Source organism: Myotis daubentonii, chromosome 15 (assembly GCF_963259705.1).
Source record: "Myotis daubentonii chromosome 15, mMyoDau2.1, whole genome shotgun sequence".
NCBI lineage: Eukaryota > Metazoa > Chordata > Mammalia > Chiroptera > Vespertilionidae > Myotis > Myotis daubentonii.
This window is the reverse complement of record NC_081854.1, coordinates 6,915,047-6,937,829: the sequence shown is the minus strand read 5'-3', so window position 1 is coordinate 6,937,829 and position 22,783 is coordinate 6,915,047. Positions and strand designations below refer to the sequence as shown.

The 22,783-nt window shown below is 54.5% G+C and overlaps 2 protein-coding genes and 1 long non-coding RNA gene across 7 annotated transcripts; all 3 read right to left on the bottom strand.

The window, feature by feature from the left end:
* Window positions 1-64: 64 nt before the first annotated feature.
* KLK8 (kallikrein related peptidase 8) lies at window positions 65-5,185 on the bottom strand. Of its 5 annotated transcripts, none has more exons than XM_059665880.1 (6): window positions 5,112-5,185; window positions 4,633-4,710; window positions 3,967-4,159; window positions 3,510-3,769; window positions 1,976-2,109; window positions 65-292 (listed from the first exon to the last, which is right to left on the bottom strand). In XM_059665880.1, exons 2-6 carry the CDS (start codon window positions 4,700-4,702, stop codon window positions 131-133), a joined length of 819 nt encoding a protein of 272 aa, XP_059521863.1. In that variant the 5' UTR covers window positions 4,703-4,710; window positions 5,112-5,185; the 3' UTR covers window positions 65-130. The 5 variants fall into 5 exon arrangements, with proteins under 5 accessions (XP_059521863.1, XP_059521864.1, XP_059521865.1 ...); XM_059665881.1 differs by having other exon boundaries at window positions 4,633-4,731; window positions 5,112-5,134; XM_059665882.1 differs by having other exon boundaries at window positions 66-292; window positions 3,967-4,126; window positions 5,112-5,182.
* Window positions 5,186-5,544: 359 nt separating this feature from the next.
* On the bottom strand, window positions 5,545-12,244 carry KLK9 (kallikrein related peptidase 9). The gene is made up of 5 exons (XM_059665879.1): window positions 11,791-12,244; window positions 11,453-11,609; window positions 8,835-9,100; window positions 6,889-7,025; window positions 5,545-6,541 (listed from the first exon to the last, which is right to left on the bottom strand). The coding sequence occupies exons 1-5, from the start codon at window positions 11,900-11,902 to the stop codon at window positions 6,389-6,391; spliced, it is 825 nt and encodes a 274-aa protein (XP_059521862.1). The 5' UTR covers window positions 11,903-12,244; the 3' UTR covers window positions 5,545-6,388.
* Window positions 12,245-19,408: 7,164 nt separating this feature from the next.
* LOC132216592 (uncharacterized) lies at window positions 19,409-22,198 on the bottom strand. The gene is made up of 3 exons (XR_009448772.1): window positions 22,124-22,198; window positions 21,664-21,741; window positions 19,409-20,002 (listed from the first exon to the last, which is right to left on the bottom strand). It is a non-coding gene; the product is annotated as an uncharacterized LOC132216592 (long non-coding RNA).
* Between the last annotated feature and the right edge of the window lie 585 nt (window positions 22,199-22,783).

The following is a 22,783-nucleotide window of genomic DNA, read 5'->3' as shown; positions in this document are numbered from 1 at the left end:
TCTAGATCTCCTGTCAAGCCTCCCATAGGGCACAGATCCTGTCCCTCCACACTCCCAGCAGGGCCAAAGCAAGACAGGCAAAGAGCCAGGCCATGGTTTTTGGTTTATTGAGGGGGATCCAAAACTTGTCCTAGGCTGAGCTCCTGCTGCCCATGGTCTTCTTGATCCAGTCGAGGTAGCGGCAGAGGTTGGTGTAGACACCAGGCCTCTGGGGCTGCCCGCAGGGGTCCGATCCCCAGGATGTGATCCCTTGGAGAACGCCACCACACACCAATGGGCCCCCAGAATCGCCCTGCAGGGGAGTAGGGGGAGAGTTTCACCTAAGATACCCAGCTGTACCCATCATTTAGCACCAGCTCTGCTGCATGATTGGCCCCCCAGCCACTGGGGACAAGAGCATTGTCCCCTGGTTCCAACCGCTGGCTGATGTAGAGAAGCACGGGACTTGGTTGGCAAGTCTGTAAGGATTCTCTGGAAGGTCGGAAACCTAGGGGAACCTTGCCTTGACTTTTCCAAACAAGTCTGAGCCCCTGGGTGTTTTACTGGAATCTTTATGTTTAGACTTCAAAACGTCCTTGTTTTAAAGACACTACAGATGCAGGTGTTTTCTCAAGGATGCTTACCCTGCTAATAGTATCTAGAGCAGCAGTTCTCAACCTGTGGGTCGCGACCCCTTTGGCAGTCGAATGACCCTTTCACAGGGGTCACCTAAGACCATCCTGCATATCAGATATTTACATTACGATTCATAATAGTAGCAACATTACAGTTATGAAGTAGCAACGAAAATAATTTTACGATTGGGTCACAACATGAGGAACTGTATTTATAGGGCCAGAAGGTTGAGAACTACTGATCTAAAGGTCAAGTTTAGTTCAAGCTGTTACTACAGTAAAAGCCTAAGGAGGCAGGCAAATGGGGCTGTCTGGTTCCTTTAGCCAGGCAGTCCCTTAGCCCTCTCTTTCACAGAAACGTGTGTCAGAGTAATCATCTGTCACTTAGGATCTGCTGGTCAGCCCCAGCAGGCTAGGGTGAGCGAGAGGTTAAGAGAGTGGGGTGGGGTCTTGCACATACAAGGGACCAGACAAATTGTCTCGATGGGTGAGGGAAACCCCGGCCAATGAGAGAAGAGAGTGCTCTGAAGGGTCCCATCTAAAGAGAAAACATTAGGGACTGAACTGATGTGTTTTCCATTCCTGGCTTTTGGTGAACTGATCATTGAATCCAGTTACCAAACATGAGAAAGAGCAGGGTTCCTGTTCCCGGCCAATGGGGAAGAACTGCAGTGGAGCATCGTTTTCAGGGTCCAATCATTGGCAAAGGGGGCGGGTTTCCATGCAGGGGACAAAGCCAGGAAGAGCCCTGAAGACTGGAGTTGCAGCCAATGGGAAAAAGAGAGTTACATCTGTGGCAAATCCCAAGACGTGTTATCTTGGGGATGGGGCGTCTTTGAAGGAGGACTGTAATCCATGGCACCGTTCCCTGGCCAATTGAGAAGAGAGCATGGCTCCCCCAAGAAACCAATCACAGGAGCAGGCAGCTGTGCTAGGAAACGGAGTCGGGTGCCAAATCAAAGTGGCCGACTAGCTGGTGGGTGGTCGAGCCTGCACAAACGTCGGAAGGTTGTGTGCCCTGTAGCCTCCAACTCTCTCGCTCATGGAAACATCCTCTCACCCCCTTTAACTTTCCCCTCCCTGAACCTCAACCTCATCCTGCAGACGGGTTTCCATAAAAACGACAGCGACTACTCAACGCTTCTGATCCCTGCGCTGTGTGACCTGCAGGGGGAGTGTGGCCTTCTCTCAATCTTATTCCTACCTTATAGAGACGGGAATGACCTCTCTGAGTGCTGACCCTTTGGGGGCACCCCACTGCGGTGCCTCCAGCCTCTACCAGGGGGACAGGGGCGGGGGAAGGAGTTTCAGGTTGGCTAATTCAGAAGGGATTTCGATTGGCTGATTAGGAAGTCACTCACCTGGCATGAGTCAGCCCCACTGCTGTCTCCGGCACAGATCATGGCCTCCGTGACTTTCCCAGGGTAGGCATCTTCACACCGCTTCTGGGACACGATTTTGACTTCTGCGCAGTTGAGGGCATCTGGAAAGTTCTCTGAGGGAGTACAGGTTGTAAGTTCCCAGAGAGAGCAACCCTTGCCCTCCATGCCTGCCTGGATCTAACCTTTCCTCTCTGCATCCACAGCTGCGGGGAGGGGGGAGAGGGGGGGACGGGGGATGGGGGTAGTTTCTGGCACATTCCTCATGGCTCATCGTTTCTCACCACTTTCAACAGAGCCATGGCACCCTGGTGTCGGACCATTGGATCCTATCTTTTATTTCTTGCCTTGAGTCATTTTCAAATTAAGAGTCAGGGGACTGGAGGAGGTGCCCTCTTGAGACACATCTGTCCCACTCCAGTCTTCCCACCCCCAGGCCACCAGGTTCTCAATCTCAGCTGAATTCTACTTCTTCCCATTGTCGTCTCTTCCTCCTCCCCCTCCCCCTCCCCCTCCCCCTCCCCCTCCTCCTCCTCCTCCTCCTCCTCTTCCTCCTCCTCCTCGCAGCCTTCTCCGATCATCTTAACCAAAACACCACACCTCTATCACTCCCTATCCTCTTACCATCCAGGGAATTTCATTATATAACCCACAACTCTCCCATATTTCATGTTCTATGTTTATTATCTGTTTTCCCCCACCTGGCATGCAACTCTATAAGGACAGGACTCATCCCGTCCAGCATGTGGGGCCTGTCAGATCCTCACAAGGAAGTGTTTGCGTTTTAATGACTGTAAGTGGAATTTGTCTTTCTTATTTGCCTTTGAGCAATAGGTTTGAGTGGGGAAACGTGGGCACCTCCTCCAGCCAGGAGCTATATGCTCGCATCTCATTTAATCTTCACAACAGCTTTTGGAAGGAGGGAGGGAGTCATTTATTCCCTCTTTCACTCATCCACATGATCATCCGACAAATACACATTGAGCACCCTGAGTGCCAGGAATGCCCAATGAAAAGAAATAGATATAATATGAGCCTTTATGGAGCTTCAAAGTTCATCTGTTCGTTTTCCTCAAAGGAGGAAAGTGAGGCTGAGAGCCTGGGCCAGTATTCTTGGGTTCAAGAGGGAAAAGGGGCTGAGAAATCTGCTTTCTTGGGCCACTGTAAATCCTTTGTATCCCAGGTCTATTAATGAGATATAAAACCCTATACAACAAAGATCTCATAGCACTTTACTCTCCACCATAAAAGAGGGATTCATCCATCCATCCATCCATCCATCCATCCATCCATCCATCCATCCATCCATCCATCCATATTTTTGAGCCCTGCTTACCAATGTGTTACCGTGCTTTCTCCCACCACTCATTCATATTCTGGCCTTCAAAGTTCCTAACATGGACCACTTGTGAATTGCAACCCCACAGTCACAGTCCCTCATCTCCTTTCAGGGGTAAAGTTTTGCCAATGGCTTGTGGTCCACTGGGACAACCAGCTCCTCCTTCACGCCATCTACCTTGGGGGCTGGTAACAGTGCCCCAGCCTGAGATGATGCACTTCTGGCCATCTCGAGGGCAGTGATCTGTCAGGTTGATGGGCTTCACACTGGGCCCTGTGGATGCTGGTTCACGTAGTCGAAGGAGCATCAGGTCGTGGTTGTGGTCCTCACTGTCGCCACTGAAGCAGGGATGTGGGATGGACTGGGCCACAGCCCTTTCCTGCCCTGACCCACTCTTATTCTGCAGGCTGTGATCTCCCAAGCGGACCGTGTACCTCCTGTAATGATGGGGATTAGTTTGGGATGCAACCCCCTCATTACAGTCCCCTCGGACCCAGGCGTCCAGGCTCCCTGCTCCCTCTTCTCTCAGACCTCTTCCCTTAGAGGCCTGGCACCAGCTCTCTCTTCCGCAAGGTAAAACCCGGCCCCCTCTTTCACCGGGCCCAGCCCACCTCTGCCCCAGGCACCCACTCACTGTTTTTCACAATGGGCTGCCGTGAGGACCCAGTTGTCATCTATGAGGACACCCCCGCATAGCAGCTGGTTTCCCTGGAACAAGGCTGTCTGCCAAGGCTGCGAGTTGGACTTGCACGGCTGGCCCCCCAGCACCTTGTTCTCCTGTGCCCTGCAGTGCCCTGCAGCAGGAGGGAGAGGTTGGATCGCCACCCCTGGGGCAGCAGAGGGGGGGGATGAGGGAGAAGGAGGGCAGGAAAACCACTGTGGGTTCGAAGGGACACACCCCAGGTTCTCTGCCTGCCTCCCTCCTGTGTCCACACACCCTCATGTGTGGGGCTCCCGGCTGGCACATGCCACCACACATTCACAGGTACACTCGCTGAACTCCGTGAGTCATCACACAGTCACACACCCAAGCATGCTTCCACATGCTCCTACACTCCCATGTGTGTCTTCTGCCCTCGGCAAGCAGCCCCCAAGCTAGGTGTGCTCATGCAAACTTCCAGCATCCCCTGACTCTCCTACCTGCTGTCCCCAGAGCCATGCCTCCGCCCGCCCCCACCAAAGCCAGCCCCAGAGCCCCCACATGCGATCACACACCTCACACCTCCCTCACCCACCACAGGCACCCACACAGCCACCACGGCGTGCACACTCACCACCGGTGCCGTCTGGCCCTTCTCACCTGCACAGGCTTCCAGCAGCAAGAGCAGGAAGATCCAGGTGCACCTGGCAGCAGGCGGTGGGCGTCCCATGCTGAGGCCTGGGGGAGGGAGAGCCTGGGCTGAGAGAGGAGGAGAGGGGAGCCTGAAATCCTAGTAGGTTCCTGGGATTGGGGGTCCAGGGGAGCAGAGCATCCAGCGCTGTTCTGGGTCCTGTGGGAGGAAAAGGCTGGGACCCAGAACCTGGGTCTTAGAAGGGGGTGGGGCCCCCGATTCCTGAATCTGAGGAGAGAGGGGGCTGCGGGTCTGGATTTTTAGGTTCCCAGGGAGAAGGGAGTTCGTATCCCCGGCTCCTCCTGAATCTTGGGGTAGAGGAGGCTGGGGCTCAGATTCCCGGGGCTGGAAGGAGGAGGGGATCTGGGGTTAAAGTCCTAGGCCTGAAGGAGGAGGGGCCCGGGTCCAGGTGCCAGGCTCTGAGAGGCCAGGGGGCGGGGCCACCTACTGATTCTGACCCAGAGGAAGAGGCCCCAGGAGCTCACTCTGCCTGGTCCAGGGACCTGGAGCCTTTTAACTGGGACTCCCCGCCTCCTGCTCCGCCTCCTCCCGCCCTGAGCTGACAGAGCACCCTGGGCTGGAGGGAGGGGGGCTGCGGGGCTGAGGGGCTGAAGGGAAATTCTCCAGGGAGGAGGGGCTGGATTCTCGGGGTGCAGAGGCCCGGGAGAGGAGCTCAGTGCTGGGACTCCTGGGTCTGAAACAGAAAGGACTGGGGGTCTGTCTAGGTCTGAGAAGAGAAGGGGGCTGAGGACTTAGCCTCCTGGGTCTGAATGAGGAGGGGGAGGATGTCTGGACTCCTGCATACAAGGATGAGAGGACTTGGGGCCTGGACTTTGGGACTGAGGGAGGATGGGGGGAAGGGGAATGGGGGGCTGCTGCCAGTAACCCCCAACAGAAGATAGGCAAGTCTTGGTTAGGACACCTGAGGGCGGGTCGGCCCCGCCCTCTGTCCCCTGAGAGGGTGGGATCTGGGCAGGCAGGTTTGGGAGGCACCGTGACCTGGTTTCCCCTTCCCCTGGGGGCGACCGGACCAGCCTGACAGAACCCAGGAGGCTTGCTGCAATAGGGCTGATGGGGACAGACTTCAGGCAGGACCGACCCGGGGAAATTTTCACGCGGTGACGGTTCCCTACCGGCGCTCCACCGCCCATCCCTTGCCCTTCCTCCATCCCACGACCCAAGCAGAAAGCAGAAAGGGCTCCATGCATTTATTGCAAAACCACCCATTGGATCTGAAGAAACCCAGACTCTCCCCTCGACTTCACCCAGATGGTCCAGGGCAGGATTCAAACCCAGGACCCGCCCAAAGCAGGGCTGCAAGGGGCGGGACCAGACCTTTCCTGCTCGCCAATGGGGGGGGGGGGGGAAGCTGTAGCACCCGTGACGTCACGGGGGCGGGGACTCTGACAAAGGAGAAGGCGGGGCCACACGGGCTGGAGTCCGGCTGGCACCTCTCATTGGGCAAAGTTCCGAGGGGCGGGGCTATTGCCATCCTGGGGTTGAGCCACCAGGTGGTGCTGTTGCACAAGGTGGTAGTTCTTGCTGAAGTCTTAGAGCTGGAACCAGGAGGCTGCAAGTGTCTGTCTTCCTGCTCCATCCCAAGGGGGCGGAGCCTAAGTATCCAGAAGGCTCCTCTCCAGGACAGCTGAGGGCACAGGTGGAGACCATGGAGGCTGGACCCCCGCTACCCTGTGCCCCGCCCTCCGTCATCCAAGGCACGAGGGCTCAGTATTCCTCCATCATCTTTCTGATCCAGCGCACGTAGTGGCAAACGCTACTATAGACGGCGGGGCGCCGAGGTCGGGAGCAGGGCTCGGAGCCCCCAGACACCACACCAGCCAGAGTCCCATGGCAGACCAGGGGGCCCCCAGAGTCGCCCTGTGCGCGGGAGAAGAGCAGAGAAACGGTTAGGCCCGTCTCATGACTAGTATGACATCACACAGACCACCCCGTTTCCGCTCCCCTGACACCCAGACATGCAGGTCTCCAGGCCCTCCTCCCTCAGACCCAGGAGGAAAAGCTCACAGCCTTCACCCCTCCCTGGGACCTAGCATTCTGGGTCCCTAGCACCCTCTTTCCCCAGGACTTAGAAACCAGACCCCCCACCCCACCCCAGTTCCCTCCTCTTTTAGGCCCAGAAATCCTGGTGTTGGCTCGTCCTCTCCCAGGCCTCAGTGTCCTAGCAGGATCCCCATCCTCCACCGCCTCCCCAGAGTACATCTCACCTGGCAGGAGCCGCGGCCCCCCTCCCACAGGCCGGCACAGAGCATGCGCTTGGAGATTTGGCCGGGATATGCCAGCCGGCAGCGTCTGGGCTCCAGGATGCTGATGTTGGCGCACTGCAGCGTGAGTGGGTACTCCACTGTTGGGGAAGGAGGATCAGTAGCTTTACTCATCTCATTCCTCCCTGTCCATTTCTTTTTTAAAAATCTATGCTAATAATAGGGTAATATGCTAATTAGACCAGGAGACCTTCCGGATGTCCTTCTGGACAAAGGCATGGTGGCAGGGCCGAGGCAGAGGCGGTTAGGGGCGATCAGACCAGGAGGGGAGGGTAGTTGGGGGTGATCAAGCCAGCAGGGGGGAGGGGCAGTTGGGGGTGGGCAGGCCGGCAGAGAGGACAGTTGGGAGCGAGCAGACCAGTGGGAGAGGCAGTTGGGGGCAAGCAGGCTGTCAGGCAGAGTTGTTAGGGGCGATCAGGCAGGCAAGCAGGTGAGCAGTTAGGAGCCAGTGGTCCCGGATTGAGAGAGGGCCTGAACCGGCAGTCAGACATCCCCTGGGGGGTCCCAGATTGGAGAGGGTGCAGGCTGGGCTGAGGGACTCCCCCCCCCCCCGTGCATGAATTTCATGCACTGGGCCACTAAAATTATATATATATTATTGATTTCAGAGAGGAAGAGAGAGATAAAAACATCAATGATGAGAGAGAATCATTGATTGGCTGCATCCTGGACGCCCCCTACTGGGGATTGAGCCCCTAACCTGGGCATATGCCCTGATCAGGAATCCAACTGTGACCCTCTGGTTCATAGGTCGATGCTCAGCCACTAAAGCACGCGGCTGGGCTCCCCCTCCATTTCTTAAGAAGGATCCTTGGAACCACAGCATAAGATTCTCCAAGATAGAAACAAAGCCAGTGACACAGAGACAGAATCATAGCATAGAAGGGACATGGATGTATATGAAGAAGGAGAAAGGGAGAAAGAGAAACAGAAAGATGCAGAGAGAGAGGGGGCGGGGAAAAGACACAGAGAGGCAAGAGACAAGAAGAGGCACATATATAATTTACATAGAAAATATAGAGACCATGCCAGGAGCTAGAAACCTCTTATGAGGAAAGAAATTCTCAGAGGAGGCCATGAAGTAATAGAAATGTGCCCAGAGATATCTGGTGAGAAGGCTGTGAGTTAAAGGGGCGGAGGCATTGATCGGGAGATGGTCATTGATACTGACAGAGATAAAGATGTAGAGATACGAGGTAGAGATAGAGGGAGTTACCGCATATAGAGGTAGACATGGATATAAATATGCATATGTCCACGTATATAATGTGCAAAAATGACAGACATGGGTGCAAACTCGGGTGCATCCAGGGGGTTGGTGGGTAAACAGGAGGCTGTTGTGGTTTGGCCTGCAGGGGGCCACCTGCACTCTCTCCAATATTGGTAGCTCTTGTGGGAATGAAGGTGAGTAAGAACCCTGACTGGTGTGTAGAATCTCCCAGGTTGTAGATGTTGGCAGCAACAAATTCAGACATTATTTTTCAAGACACTTGGGAAACCAGCACTAATGTGGGAAGATGTGGGAAGCCAAATTTGGCTAATGGGTCTTTGATTTCTGACTCTGAGAATAGAAGGCCTTTTTTGGATTCTAAGATACATATATTTTTTTTCACATTTAAACACCCCGAAATCAGGAGGTGAGTTCCAATAAATGGTATCTCACAAGGATCAATGGAACCCCCCATTCTCAATAATATGAGAATAAATAATATGAGGTGCAATCATGATACGCCTTATAATTTATAGCATCTTAGATTTGCTGGAATATACGGGTGGAGGGATAGATCAATAGATAGAGGATAGACATGAAAAGGCAGAGACAGAGAAGGAGGAGGGATTTAGACCCTCAGCGTGAGACGTAAGGGAGTGTGTCATGGGCAAGGCTGTACCTATGGGGCTGGACACGGCCCCCCAGCCTGAGATGAGGCACTGGGTGCCGGGGGAGACGCAGGTCTGGCTGATGTTGAGGGGCTGCACGGCAGGTCCCAGGCGTGCCTTCCTGGGCAGACGGATCAGCATGATGTCGTTATTGTGGTCTTGGGCTCTAAGGTCCTGGTTGAACCCAGGGTGGGGGAAGAAGTCCGTGACCCGGAACAGCTGCTCGGGGCCCTCCCATTTCCAGAGGTGGTGCTCCCCGAGGCGGACCCACAGATACCTGCAGGGACAGACCTCAGGGGTCAAAATCCGTGTCCACCACGGTGTTAGGTGACTCTCCACACGCTACGTATCCATACACCCATCGTATGTGCGACCCGAGAGTGCTGTGTGATTTTAAGCCAGGCACACACCCTCTCTGGGCTCCCGATCCCCCACTCCATCCCTTTGTCTGCCTGGGCATTTGTAACTCTCCTCCAAAGCTCACACCCTTCCCCAGGTCCGTGCCAACGGGTCCGCCTTCGTCATTGCCCCACCTGCTGCCTTGTTGGTGACCTGTGTCCCCTGGAACTAGGTAAGCACGTGGGGGCTCCACCTACAGCACAGAAACAGCCCCACCCCTGCCCCCGCAGGTCTGGTGGCTTCTGTGAGGAGTGGCTGTTTGTGCCTTCCAGTGTGTTCCCAGGAGGTGGCTAGGATATGGAAAATCCCCAACTCGGGAGTCAGCTGTGGCCTCGGGCTTTTCAGATCTGCCCTATGCTAACCCTCCAGTGCGTTTCCCCCTGAGGTGTAACCTCGAGCCTTCTCGCTGTGCTCCTCGTTCACTTGTTCTGCTCTGGGTCCATGGCCTGGTCAGCTGGCGACGTTCTGGGGGGGTCTACATATCCATCCCATTGCACAACCTCCGACCTCTCACAGGAGGGGCCAGGCCGATCCCGGAGAACACTGGGTTCGAGGAGCGTGAGGTTATTTCTATCTCTGTGTCTCTCTGTCACTGTGTTGCCTCTGCAACTAGCCCTTTCCCCACTCACACTCATACTTGCCCCTTCATCCCTCCCACCCCCACCCCTCTTTGCTTCTCCTTCTCTGTGTTTGGAGCTGAAATCTAGCCTGGTGTGCAGACCTTGAGGTGCAAGACGCCCCATCATGGAGCAATGCATGATGGGACATTCCCACACAGCCTCCTGTAAACAATACCTGTGCTTCATTCCTGAAGAGCATCAGAACAGAGTGGACAGCTCCGTTCCAGAGACAGGCAAACAGGATTGCGGCCTCAGGTAGATGCTACCTGATTCCATTAGAATGCTCAGAATCTAAAACTCTAGGATTCTAACATCCTAGGAACCCACAAATTCTAGATTTCTATGAGGCTAATGTTCTAGAATGTCATGAATCCCAAATTGCACTGCTCTAGATTTCTCTAGATCAAATATTCTAGGTTTTAAAAATTATCAGAATCACCCTGACTGGTTTGGCTCAGTGGATGGAGCGTCGGCCTGCGGACTGAAAGGTCCCAGGTTCGATTCCGGTCAAGGGCATGTACCTGGGTTGCGGGCACATCCCCAGTGGGAGGTGTGCAGGAGGCAGCTCATCGATGTTTCTCTCTCATCGATGTTTCTAACTCTATATCCCTCTCTCTTCCTCTCTGTGAAAAATCAATAAAATATATATTTTTTAAAAAATTATCAGAATTAAATCTAGGACATAACAAGCCTAAAATTCTAATATTTTGAAGCAATCGCACAAGATTGTTATCATTCCAGAATTCTACGAAGCTTTGACTGGAAATTTGAAAATCTAGGGTTCAAATAGTTGGAGACCCTAGAATTCTCTGAATGAAAAGTGTGGGGATTTTAAGAATCTGGAATCATAGCATTCTGCCATATTAAATCCAACAAATTCTAGATGTTTATGAAGAGAACCTTCTAGAATTTTCTTGGTTCAAGATTCTGAACGTTACATATCACAGTATTCTAGGACTATGAGTGTCTATATTTGATTAATCCAGACAGAAGACTCTGAATCTAAGATTTTAATATTGCTCTGTCCAGTACAACTAGTTCCGATTGAGATGTGTCAGACATGTAAAATCCATGTCCGGTTTCAAAGGCTTACACACACACACACACATACACACACAAGAATAAATGACATTTGTAGATATTTAAACATTGATTACATGTCAAAGTAATATTTACAGTTAAATCCATTATTAAAATGAAATCTTCTTGTTTTTCTTTTGCAACATGTCTACTAGAAATGTTAGATTTAAATGGCTGGTGTTATATTTCATTGCCAGCGCTGCTCTGGACTTCTAAGATTCTAGAATTCTCTGAGGCTCCTGTAGAATCTCGTCGATCCAAGATTTTAGGAGTCTACAGTTCTGGATCACCCTGGGTCAGAGTTGAGGATTCTAAGGGTGTAAATTTCCAATCATAGACTATTGGAACCAGATGATTAAAAACTCTAGAATTAGGAAAAGTTGACAAATTTGTAATTTTGAGTTGAACTTCTGAGAAGAGAAATAGAGGCTCATCCCTTCTGGCCCACAGCTCCCTCCCTCCGCTTCCAGAGCCTTTGTCCACCTCACGCTTTCCTCACACATCGCCTCCTCCCCAGAGCGGTCACTCACGGCTTGTAGCAGTGGGCAGCTGTGAGCAGCCAGCGGTCACTGATGAGGGTCGCCCCGCAGAATAGGTGCGTGCGGAAGAAGAGGCCTGCCTGCCAGGGCTGCGAGTTGGGGTGGCATTCCTGAGCCCCAATGGCTCTGGTGTCTGCCCAGCTGTTCCCTGTGAGCAGGTGGGAGGCAGAGGGGGGGTCAGTGAAGAGCAAGGTGGGAGGGCTGGGGGAAGAGGCAGAGACGCCTGGAGGGCAGGAGCTGAAGGCTGGGGGCATGAAGGGCAACGTGGAGGGGCTGCTGGGGCCCTAGAGGGTCCGCGGGATAGACAGGGAGGATGGCAGGAGCCTCACCTGCCAGGAGAGAAAGCAGAGCACAGACAAATCCCAGCTGCATGACCTCTGGGCGCCTGGGTCCTGGCATCTGGCTCTGGTGTCCCTGCTTCTTTATGGTTCGCCATGCCATCTCCTTCCTCCTCCCTGGGGCCACCCTGTGATTAATTGGGGTTGGGAAATGTCACTGGGGGAGGAGGAAGCCCTGGGGCCTGGCCTGGATGCCTGGAGAGGGAGCCATCCAGGGGGATCCCCTGTTAGAAAGAGCTGACTGCCTGCTGGGCCAGGGCTTGACGACATGGGGAAGGGGGCCGAGGACATAGAACCCTCCTGGGCGTCTCCAAAGAGGGGGAGCCCTCGTTCCCCATGACCTCCAGGTACCGGATCTACATGCAGGACAGTCAGTGGCCTGAGGGAGGACGAGGGTGAGGAGGAAGATCCCTAAGGCGGGCTCTGGAGTCTTGAATGACCAATGAACAGGACCCTGCACAGAAATCAGGCTGTAGGCGGGAGAAGCAGCAGGACTCAGAGGCAAGAAGAAGACGGATGTGGCTGAGGTGGGGAAAGAAAAAGAAATCAAAGGGAGAGGGAGATAGAGACACAGGAAGATCCAGAGAGAGAGAGGGAGAGAGAGAGAGAGAGAGAGAGAGAGAGAGAGAGAGAGAGAGAGAGAGAGAGAGAGAGAGACTCTGACTCAGACTGAAAGAAGCAGAGACCACAAATATGTTTGAGGAATACGGTCCCAACGGGATTCACACACACTTGCCATCACCTACTCCTCACATCCTCACACCAGGAGGCCCCCGGTGGCCCACCTGCCTGGAACCAGCACTTTTCCCTTTCTCTTATCATCCCCAGATCTTGGCTGAGTGCGGAGAACATTCTCTTGTCTTTTGTTTTCTCATCCATGTCCTCCCCTCTGTTGTCCTTCCCATCACCCCATTCTTGTTGCCTCTCTTCCTCTCTTTCATCATCTGATGGGCAGCCCAGGAAGGGCCAAGCCCAGGTCTGATTAATCACTGCTTCCCCAGAATCATCCAGTTCAGGCTCGATTCCTGGATATGTTAATTGAATGAGTGAATGTCTTTCTCAATATCCTTCTTTTCCTAGTGAACTCCTACTCATCCTTCAAGACCCAACCTAAATACCACCTCCTACAGGGAGTCTTCTGTGATTTCTCCTGGCTGAGTCCCTCTTTTCCTCCCCTGAGCACTCACCACCTCTTCCACCTGCCACGAGCCTGATTGACAAACTGGTCTGGGCTCCCTTTGCATGTCCTCACGAGGACGTAGCAGTCTGGAGCGTGAATTCTGGACCTGGACAACCTGGATCTGAACCTCAATGCTGACAATCACTGGGTGTGTGAACTTGAGCAGGTCCCTGGCCCTCTCTTCGCCGAGGTCGTAGGGGGGTTGATTCACACTTGTGAGGATAGTGTCTGGCACATTGTGAGTATTACACACCTGTGTCTGTCCGTCTCCTACAGAGCCCTGCACTGCTTGCTCCCAGGACTGCAGTTGTCTTAGCTCCCTCTCCAGATGAGCACGTCTGGAGACCAAGGACTGAATACCCACTACGTGCTAAGAGTCATACTAACTGCTTTAAGAGCATCTTGACAGCTGCCTTTATGGACTGTGTGCTCTGTACCTGGCCGTTAGGTAAGCACTGCATGTATACCAGTGGTTCTCAACCTTCTGGCCCTTTCAATACAGTTCCTCATGTTGTGACCCAACCATACAATTATTTTCGTTGCTACTTCATCACTGTCATGTTGCTACTGTGATGAATCGTCATGTAAATATCTGATATGCAGGATGGTCTTAGGCGACCCCTGTGAAAGGGTCTTTCGACCGCCAAAGGGGTCGCGACCCACAGGTTGAGAACCGCTGATGTATACTATCTCATTTACTTCTCACAAAAGTCTTTTGCATCTCAATTTCACAGGAAGTGGGGATGGGAATTAAGGTAGAGCCGTCAATGTCACACAATAAGTTATAGAAATACATTTCCTTCCAGAACTGGTGAACTCCTCCTTATCCTTTAAAACCCCATGCAGCCCTAGCTGGGTGGCTCCGTTGGTTGGCGCTTCATCCCATACACCAAAAGGTTTCCTGTTCAATTCCCAGTATGGACACATGGTTGGGTTTTGAGTTCAATCCCAGGTCAGGGCGTTTAGAGGAGGCAACTAATTGATGTTTCTCTCTCACATCAATGTTTCTCTCCCTTCCCCTCTCTCTAAAGTCAAGAAAAATTTATCCTAGAGTGAGGATTAAAGAAAACAGCAACCCATGCAATGCCTCCTCCTCTGAGAAGACATCCCTGACTCCTTTAAGGAGAGACCTTGCCACCTGGCCAGCGTGGCTCAGTGGTTGAGCATCAACCTAGGAACCAGGAGGTCATGGTTCAATTCCTGGTCAGGGCACACACCCAGGTTGTGGGCTCCATGCCCAGTAGGGGGCGTGCAGGAAGCAGCTGATCAATGATTCTCATCATTGATATTTCTATCTCTCCCTGTTCCTTCCTCTCTGAAATCAACCATGTGTGTGTGTGTGTGTGTGTGTGTGTGTGTGTGTGTGTGTGTGTGTATTAGAGGCCCAGTGCATGAAATTCGTGCTTGGGGGTGGGGGGGTGGTCCCTCAGCCTGGCCTGCACCATCTGCAATCCAGGACCCCTCGGGGGATGTCCAACTGCCTCTCGCAATCCAGGACTGCTGACTCCTAACTGCTCACCTGCCTGCCTGCCTGATAGCCCCTAACTGCTCCCCTGCTGGTCTGATTGCCCCTAACCACCTCTGCCTTGCCCTGTACCCATGACCCAGGATGCCCTCCTCCAGCCGGTCGCAGGCACCCAGGACCTGGACTTCCCTTCCTCTGGATGGCTGCAGGCACTCAGGACCTGTGCCAGCTTTGCCCGGGCCGGCCGCAGCTGCAGGGGACCATGGGCGGGTAGCTTCACCTGGGCCGCAGCCGCAGGTGCTGGGGCCCGGGGCCTCAGGACGGGCAGCTTGTCCCTTTCCTGGGCTGTAGGTGCAGGCGCTGGCACCTGGGACCACGGGTGTGTGGCTTGTCCCTCCCCCAGGCCACAGGTGCAGACACAGCCACTGGCACCCGGGAGCATGGGGCGGACGACTTGTCCCTCTCCCAGGCCACAGCCTAGCCGGTCCCCATTCCTCTCTCAGGAGCTCATTTGTGCCTGGCTGGTCCCCCTTCCTCTCTCCCCAGTGTTGTTTGAGCCGTGGCGGTGTGACAGCGTGACAACTCGATGACCATTTGCATATTAGCTCTTTATTATATAGGATATATATTCCTGGCCAATATATATATTGCCTGGCCAGTGTTGCTCAGTAGTTGAGCATTGACCTATGAACCAGAAGGTCACGGTTTGATTCCTGGTTAGGGCACATGCCCAGGTTGCAGGCTTGATCCCCATTAGGGGGTGTGCAGGTGGCAGCCAATTAATGATCCCCATCATTGATGTTTCTATCAGTCTCTCCTTCTTCCTTCCTCTCTGAAATCAATAACAATACATTTTTTAAAAAACAGAAGAGACCTTGGCCCCTCCTCAGGGCACACTGTACCTTTTTCTCTGACAGCATTGACCGATTTATGTTATTGTTATTTTTTTTATTTCAACAGTGTATTGCCCAGCTGGTGTCGCTCAGTGGTTGAGTGTCGACCTATGAACCAGGAGGTCACGGTTCAATTCTGGTCAGGTCACATGCCCAGGTTGCAGGCTTGATACCTAGTGCAGGGTGTGCAGGAGGCAGCCAATCAATGTTTCTCTCTCATCCTTGATGGTTCTCTCTCTCTCTCTCTCTCTCTCTCTCTCTCTCTCTCTCTCTCTCTCTCCTTTCCTCTCTAAAATCAATAAAAAATATTTTAAAGGAATGTATTGAGTGGCTTCTGTGTACCAGGTACTGACTAGGTGCTTAGAAAAACACAAGTGAATAAATGAGACTCCCTGCCCTCATGGACTGGGTGGGAGGAGGAAGGAGACAGATCATTTGGGAGTAAACAAATAAATGAGATAGTTTCTGCTATGACAAATGCTCCAAAAAAATAAATTAAAAATAAACACAGCAATAGATTGGTGACTTGAAGGGAACCCCTTTAGCCAGGGCAATCCTGGAGGGCCTCTGTGAGGAGGGCAACTTGGCGTGAAGACCTGCATGCCCAGAATGTAAGATCTGCCTGTCTCCCTGACCTGCGTAGCAGCTCCGTGAGGGTAGGGCCCAGTCACCCCGGGGAACTGAAGTAGGACAGGATTCCATAAACTCTGGAGACATGACTAAAGAAATGGGTGAACGGCCTTTGGAAATGAATCAAGTGTTCAAGTCCCCGCCCACTCTGCTTCCGATCCTCCCATAACAAACTCGGCTGATGCTTCATGATGGTTTCCTGGGTGTGCTGATGGGAGCAGGGAGGAGTCCGTGCCAGGGACTGTGCACCAGTCGTCTGCGGGGGCAGCGGCCGTGTGGTCACCGCTCTGTTCCCAGCCCAGCACCCAGCCTGCCAGCCAATAAACGCTCAACACACTGGTGTTTGAATGGGGACACAAGAACAGCCTGTGCTGGATGGAGAATCTCTGTGGCTCATAGGATCGGCTTACGTTTCTGTTCCAAACGCCAGGCTAAGTGGAGGTGCAAGAACATTTGCTAACTTTGCCTGGACTCGGTATCATCGCCCCACACCTCCCCAGTCCCACTCCTGGCACAGGAATATTTACACGGAGACAGTTCCCGAGAGAGGAAATGAACGCTTCTTCCCGCGTTTTCCAAGCAAAATCCCAAAGCCGTTTCGGGAGTGGGGTCTGGAGGATGGAGCTGGCCTTGGGTTATGGGCGTTGGGTGAGGGCTGAGCATGGAGACGCGGTGAGCTTGCGACTGCAGCTTTTGGTGGGTGAAGGGATGCCGTTGGATTTCACAAGCAAACGGAACCATTTCCCCTGCATGTCAGCGGGCTTCTTTGTGGGGATGGAACACAGCGGTGAGGAGAGTTCCTCTGGCCTTAGAGGCTGGGGCGGCGACAGGGTGACGTCTCTTGGGTTCCAGTGGCCCCAGGAAGGCCAGCTGGTACCAGGTGACTCAGAGCCAGCCTGGCTCCTGCTATACAGGACCAACTGGTGTTGGGTGGGCCCAGACATGGGACACAATGGGAGGAGGGAAGGAGGAAGAGGTACCGTGATGCTTCAAGGAACTTCCGAGGGGGGTGGGCCCTGTCATGCTCCCATCGGCTCTGGGGTGTGTGAGGGGCTAGGATGGGGGACTGCCCTGCGCTTTTCTCCCCTTACACAGAGTCACACGCGTTGTCCCCAGGAGCTGTTTGCAGATCATGATGTTATCGGAGGACGACATGGGTGGGATTCGTCCACTGCTAGTGGGACTGTGGTACTTGCGACGTCTTCAGAAAAAGAGCCTGCTAAGGCTAGCTCAGGATAAGGAGTGATATTTACCTGTGTGAAATTACATGCCTCTGTTTCCAAAGTCCCACATCCCTTAAACGGGTCCTGGAGAATGTCCAGCGAGGACTTCAGTAGAGCTAGAAGGGAGAAAAAGTAAAAGTGGCTGGCAAACGAATTTTATGATGTCTTAGCAAACTTCCTGACAGTTTTTGGAAAAATATGTTTATGGATTTCAGAGCAGAAGGGAGGGAAGCATCAATGATGAGAGCGAATCATTGATCCACTGCCTCCTGCACGCCTTGCACTGTGGATGGAGCCCACAACCCCAGGCACGTGCCCTGACCGGGAATTTGAACTGTGACCTCCTGGTTCATAGGTCGATGCTCAACCACTGAGCCACGCTGGCCGGGCTTAAGAGAGTTATTTTCATGGAGACAGGCATTCAGTAAAATTTACAGATTCAGTAAACCACAGGTGACTGGAGTTAAACTGATCGGCTTAGGTAAGATTCATTCCTCAGAATTTGCATTTTAACCCTTTGTACGCCACAAGTGTCTGTAGATGCTTTAAAATCTTTTTTTTTTCCATGAGAACTTTCAACGGAAAATATTCAAGGACACCCGTGTTGTGAGTAATATATTTGTTTTTTATAATATTCATTGCGAATTGATTTTTTAAAAAATTTCAATTAAAAATATCTTGATGTGTGGGGATGGTTTCCGTGTTGGACGCGTGGCAGTTAACTGGTTAATAGATTATTTAGATAAGCTTATTGGAAACTAGATATTATGGTTACAAAGGCAGACAGGTCTTTTGTATTTTTTTCCCCAATCCCTGGAGATCTCGCTGCCGGGCAAGTCCTCAAAATTTTGACTCCAATAAACTCATGAGATTTGCATATAGGTTTGGACCAAGTTCTGTTGACAGGGATGAGGCCGAGGTAGGGGTGGGAGAGGGTTGTGCGGGGGGATGCTGTGTGGCTGGGTGGCTGGAGGGTTGGGGACAAGGGTGGACCCTCTGCTCCCCCGTCACCTCCCTCTGCCCACTCCCACCGGCCAGAGGCCCTCCCCGGGCAGGCCCTACCTGGCAGGGGTCCTGGCCCTGGTCCAGTCCCGCGCACAGCATGTTGTTGGTGAGGACGCCGGGGTAGAAGACCTCACACTCCCTGGGGCTCAGGATGCTGACCCGGGAGCAGCTCAGGCCCTGGTTGTATCTCACTAAAGTGAGGAGACACCAGGTTCTCCCGGGGTCCAGCCCCAAAGCTCCAGGACCAGGAGTCCAGACACCCAGACTGTTCCCATCCCAGGCCCCAGGAGTCCAGGCCCCAGCCCCTCCTCCCTCAGACCCAGGGGTCCAGGCCCCAGCCCCTCCTCCCTCAGACCCAGGAGTCCAGGCCCCAGCCCCTCCTCCCTCAGACCCAGGAGTCCAGGCCCCAGCCCCTCCTCCCCCCTCAGACCCAGGAGTCCAGGCTCCCCAACCCCTCCTCCCTCAGACCCAGGGCTCCAGGCCCCAGCCCCTCCTCCCTCAGACCCAGGGGTCCATGCCCCCAGCCCCTCCTCCCTCAGACCCAGGGGTCCAGGCCCCCAGCCCCTCCTCCCTCAGACCCAGGGGTCCAGGCCCCCAGCCCCTCCTCCCTCAGACCCAGGGGTCCAGGCCCCAGCCCCTCCTCCCTCAGACCCAGGGGTCCATGCCCCCAGCCCCTCCTCCCTCAGACCCAGGAGTCCAGGACCCCAGCCCCTCCTCCCTCAGACCCAGGGGTCCAGGCCCCGGCCCCTCCTCCCTCAGACCCTGGGGTCCAGGCCCCCAGCCCCTCCTCCCTCAGACCCAGGAGTCCAGGCCCCCAGCCCCTCCTCCCTCAGACCCAGGGCTCCAGGCCCCCAGCCCCTCCTCCCTCAGACCCAGGAGTCCAGGCCCCCAGCCCCTCCTCCCTCAGACCCAGGGGTCCAGGCCCCCAGCCCCTCCTCCCTCAGACCCAGGGGTCCAGGCCCCCAGCCCCTCCTCCCTCAGACCCAGGAGTCCAGGCCCCCAGCCCCTCCTCCCTCAGACCCAGGGGTCCAGGCCCCGGCCCCTCCTCCCTCAGACCCAGGAGTTGGAGCCCTTCAGCTTCTCAGGCACAGGCCCCCAAACCTCCTCTGTTAGAAACTCGGTCCCCAGTTTCTCTTCCCTGATGTGAAAATCCAGCCCCCTCTTTCCTTAGGCCAAACCCCCCTCAGGCCAAACATCCATTCAGGTTTTTGTTTTTTTAAAACATATTTTTATTGATTTCAGAGAGGAAGGGAGAGAGAGATAGAAACATCAATGATAAGAGAGAATCATTGATCGGCTGCCTCCTGCACGCCCCCCACTGGGGATCGAGCCTGCAACCCGGGCATGTGCCCTTGACCAGAATCGAACCTGGGACCCTTCAGTCCACAGGCCGACGCTCTATCCACTGAGCCAAACCAGCTAGGTTTTTAAATACATGTTTTTGTTGATTTTGGAGAGAAAGGAAGGGAGAGGGAGAGAGAGAGAGAAACATCAACCAGCTGCCTCCTGCATGCCCCCTACTGGGGATGCAGCCCAAAACCTGGACCTGCGTCCTGATGGGAATTGAACTGGTGACCTGTTGGTGCATGGCACCCCGCTCAACCACCCGAGCCACACCAGCCAGGGCCACCCACAATTTTTTTTTTTATTTTTGACAGTGGGCTTCTGTGAGGACCCAGTTGTGACATCTATGAAGACACCCTGACATGACAGCTGAATGCCCTGGAACAAAGCCGCCTTCCCAGGCTGCGAATGGGCCCTGAGCCCCTGGCCCCCAGTACCTTGCTCTGCTGTGCCCTCCAGTGCCCTGCAGCAGGAGGGAGAGGGGTGGATCGCCACCTCTGGGGCAGTGTAGGGGGGATGAGGGAGGAGGAGGGCAGGAAAACCGCTGTGGGTTCAAAGGGACACACCCAGGTTCTCTGCCTGTCTCCTCACGTGTCCACACACCCTCCCTTGTGGGGCTCCCGGCTTGGACAAGCTGCCACATGGAATCACACGGACACGCATTGTGTTATTGGGGGCCGTGGAGTTCTTGCCATGTCTCAAGGGAAAGAATTTCCCGAGACGGGCACAGGAGGAGAGCGATGCTTATGGGTGTGGAAACAAACCCCTGCTTTCCCCATGTCCCGTTTCCCTCCATCCCACCACGGAACACATCCGGTTTCATCTTCAGCAGGGCCAGGAGAAAGGCCACTGCCCCTGGCTCCTGCTCCATGTGAGCGTCCTGCCCAGGCCAGCGTCCTGCATGCGAGGTCCACCTGGCTTTGCAGGGAGACGCCGGGCAGGCAGCTGCCAGTGGGGTCGTGGAGCTAAAGAGAGCAGGAGAGAAGGGACTCTTTGTCGGGGGATTTTAACCAGGAGCTTCTTCAAACTGACCTCTTAACTTTCCAAGATTCCAGGAGCTTCTGATGGGGCCACCCCCAGACCAGTGGTTCTCAACCTCCCTAACGCCGCGGCCCCTTCATACAGCTCCTCATGCTGTGGTGACCCCCAATTTCACTGTGACAAATTGAACATCATGAAAGCATCGTGATTCATCACAAAAACAACATGTCATTATATATGTGTTTTCCGATGGTCTTAGGCGACCCCTGTGTAAGGGTCGTTCGACCCCCAAAGGGGTCGCGACCCACAGGTTGAGAACCGCTGCCCTAGACACTCCAGCATTTCCCAGGTGAGACTGACAGGCAAGCGCCTTCCATATGCCATCCTGACTTCACTGGTTTAACTTGCCCTTTCCACCCCCAACCTCGGGATGGGGGAAGGAGGGGTGTGAGTCCCCTTGGAGGAGCAATACTGTTGAAGTTGTAGCTTCCTGGTGAAACTTCCCAGGTGACCACGCTTACGATGTCCGAATTCCCTTTGCTTTCTTTGTTAATATTAACTCGCTGGCCCTCGCTGGTTTGGCTCAGTGGATAGAGCGTCAGCCTGTGGACTGAAGGGTCCCAGGCTCAATTCCTGTCAAGGGCACATGCCCGGGTTGCAGGCTCCATCCCCAGTAAGGGGCGTGGAAGAGGCAGCTGATCAATGATTCTCTTTCATCATTGATGCTTTTCTCTCTCTCTCCCTTCCTCTCTTGAAACCAATAAAAATAAGTCAATTAATTAAATTAAAAAACATTAAAAATAAAGTTAACTAGCTAATTACCACGACAACAATGGAAGCCCCTGAGTCATCACACACTTCCACATGCTCCCACATGCTCCTACACTCCCGTGGGTATCTGTACCCCTCGGCAAGCAGCCCGCAAGCTAGGTGTGCTCATGCACACTTGCAGCATCCCCTGACTCTCTCCTACCTGCTGTCCCCAGAGCCATGCCTCCGCCCGCCCCCACCAAAGCCAGCCCCAGAGCCCCCACATGCGATCACACACCTCACACCTCCCTCACCCACCACAGGCACCCACACAGCCACCACGGCGTGCACACAGGCGCACACTCACCACCGGTGCCGGCCAGACCCCCTCACCTGCACAGGCTTCCAGCAGCAAGAGCAGGAAGATCCAGGTGCACCTGGCAGCAGGCAGTGGGCGTCCCATGCTGAGGCCTGGGGGAGGGAGAGCCTGGGCAGAGAGAGGAGGAGAGGGGAGCCTGAAATCCTAGTAGGTTCCTGGGATTGGGGGTCCAGGGGAGCAGAGCATCTTCTGGGTCTGATGGGAGGAAAAGGCTGAGTTAGAAGGGAGTGGGCCCCCCCCCCCGATTCCTGAATCTGAGGAGAGAGGGGGCTGCGGGTCTGGATTTTTAGGTTCCCAGGGAGAAGGGAGTTCGTATCCCCGGCTCCTCCTGAATCTTGGGGAAGAGGAGGCCGGGGCTCAGACTCCAGGGGCTGGAAGGAGGAGGGGATCTGGGGTTAAAGTCCTGGGCCTGAAGGAGGAGGGGCCCGGGTCCAGGTGCCAGGCTCTGAGAGGCCAGGGGGCGGGGCCACCTACTGATTCTGACCCAGAGGAAGAGGCCCCAGGAGCTCACTCTGCCTGGTCCAGGGACCTGGAGCCTTTTAACTGGGACTCCCCGCCTCCTGCTCCGCCTCCTCCCGCCCTGAGCTGACAGAGCACCCTGGGCTGGAGGGAGGGGGGCTGCGGGGCTGAGGGGCTGAAGGGAAATTCTCCAGGGAGGAGGGGCTGGATTCTCGGGGTGCAGAGGCCAGGGAGAGGAGCTCAGTGCTGTGACTCCTGGGTCTGAAACAGGACTGGGGGCTCAGACGTCTGGGCCTGGGCGAGGCCAGAACGGGGGGCATAGCCTCCTGGGTCTGAATGAGGAGGGGGAGGATGTCTGGACTCCTGCATACAAGGATGAGAGGGCTTGGGGCCCAGATTTTGGGACTAAGGGAGGAGGGGGGCTGCTGCTGCCGCCGCCAATAACCCCGAAGAGAAGAAAAATAAGTCTTCTTGGTCAGGAACCTGAGGGTGGATCAGCCCTGCCCGCTGTCCCCTGAGCTGTCTGGCCTGGGAAGGCAGGTTTGGGAGGCACCATGACCTGGTTTCCCCTTCCCCTGGGGGCGACCGGACCAGCCTGAACAGAACCCAGGAGGCTTGCTGCAATAGGGCTGATGGGGACACACTTCAGGCAGGACCTAGGAAGGGCTCAAGGGA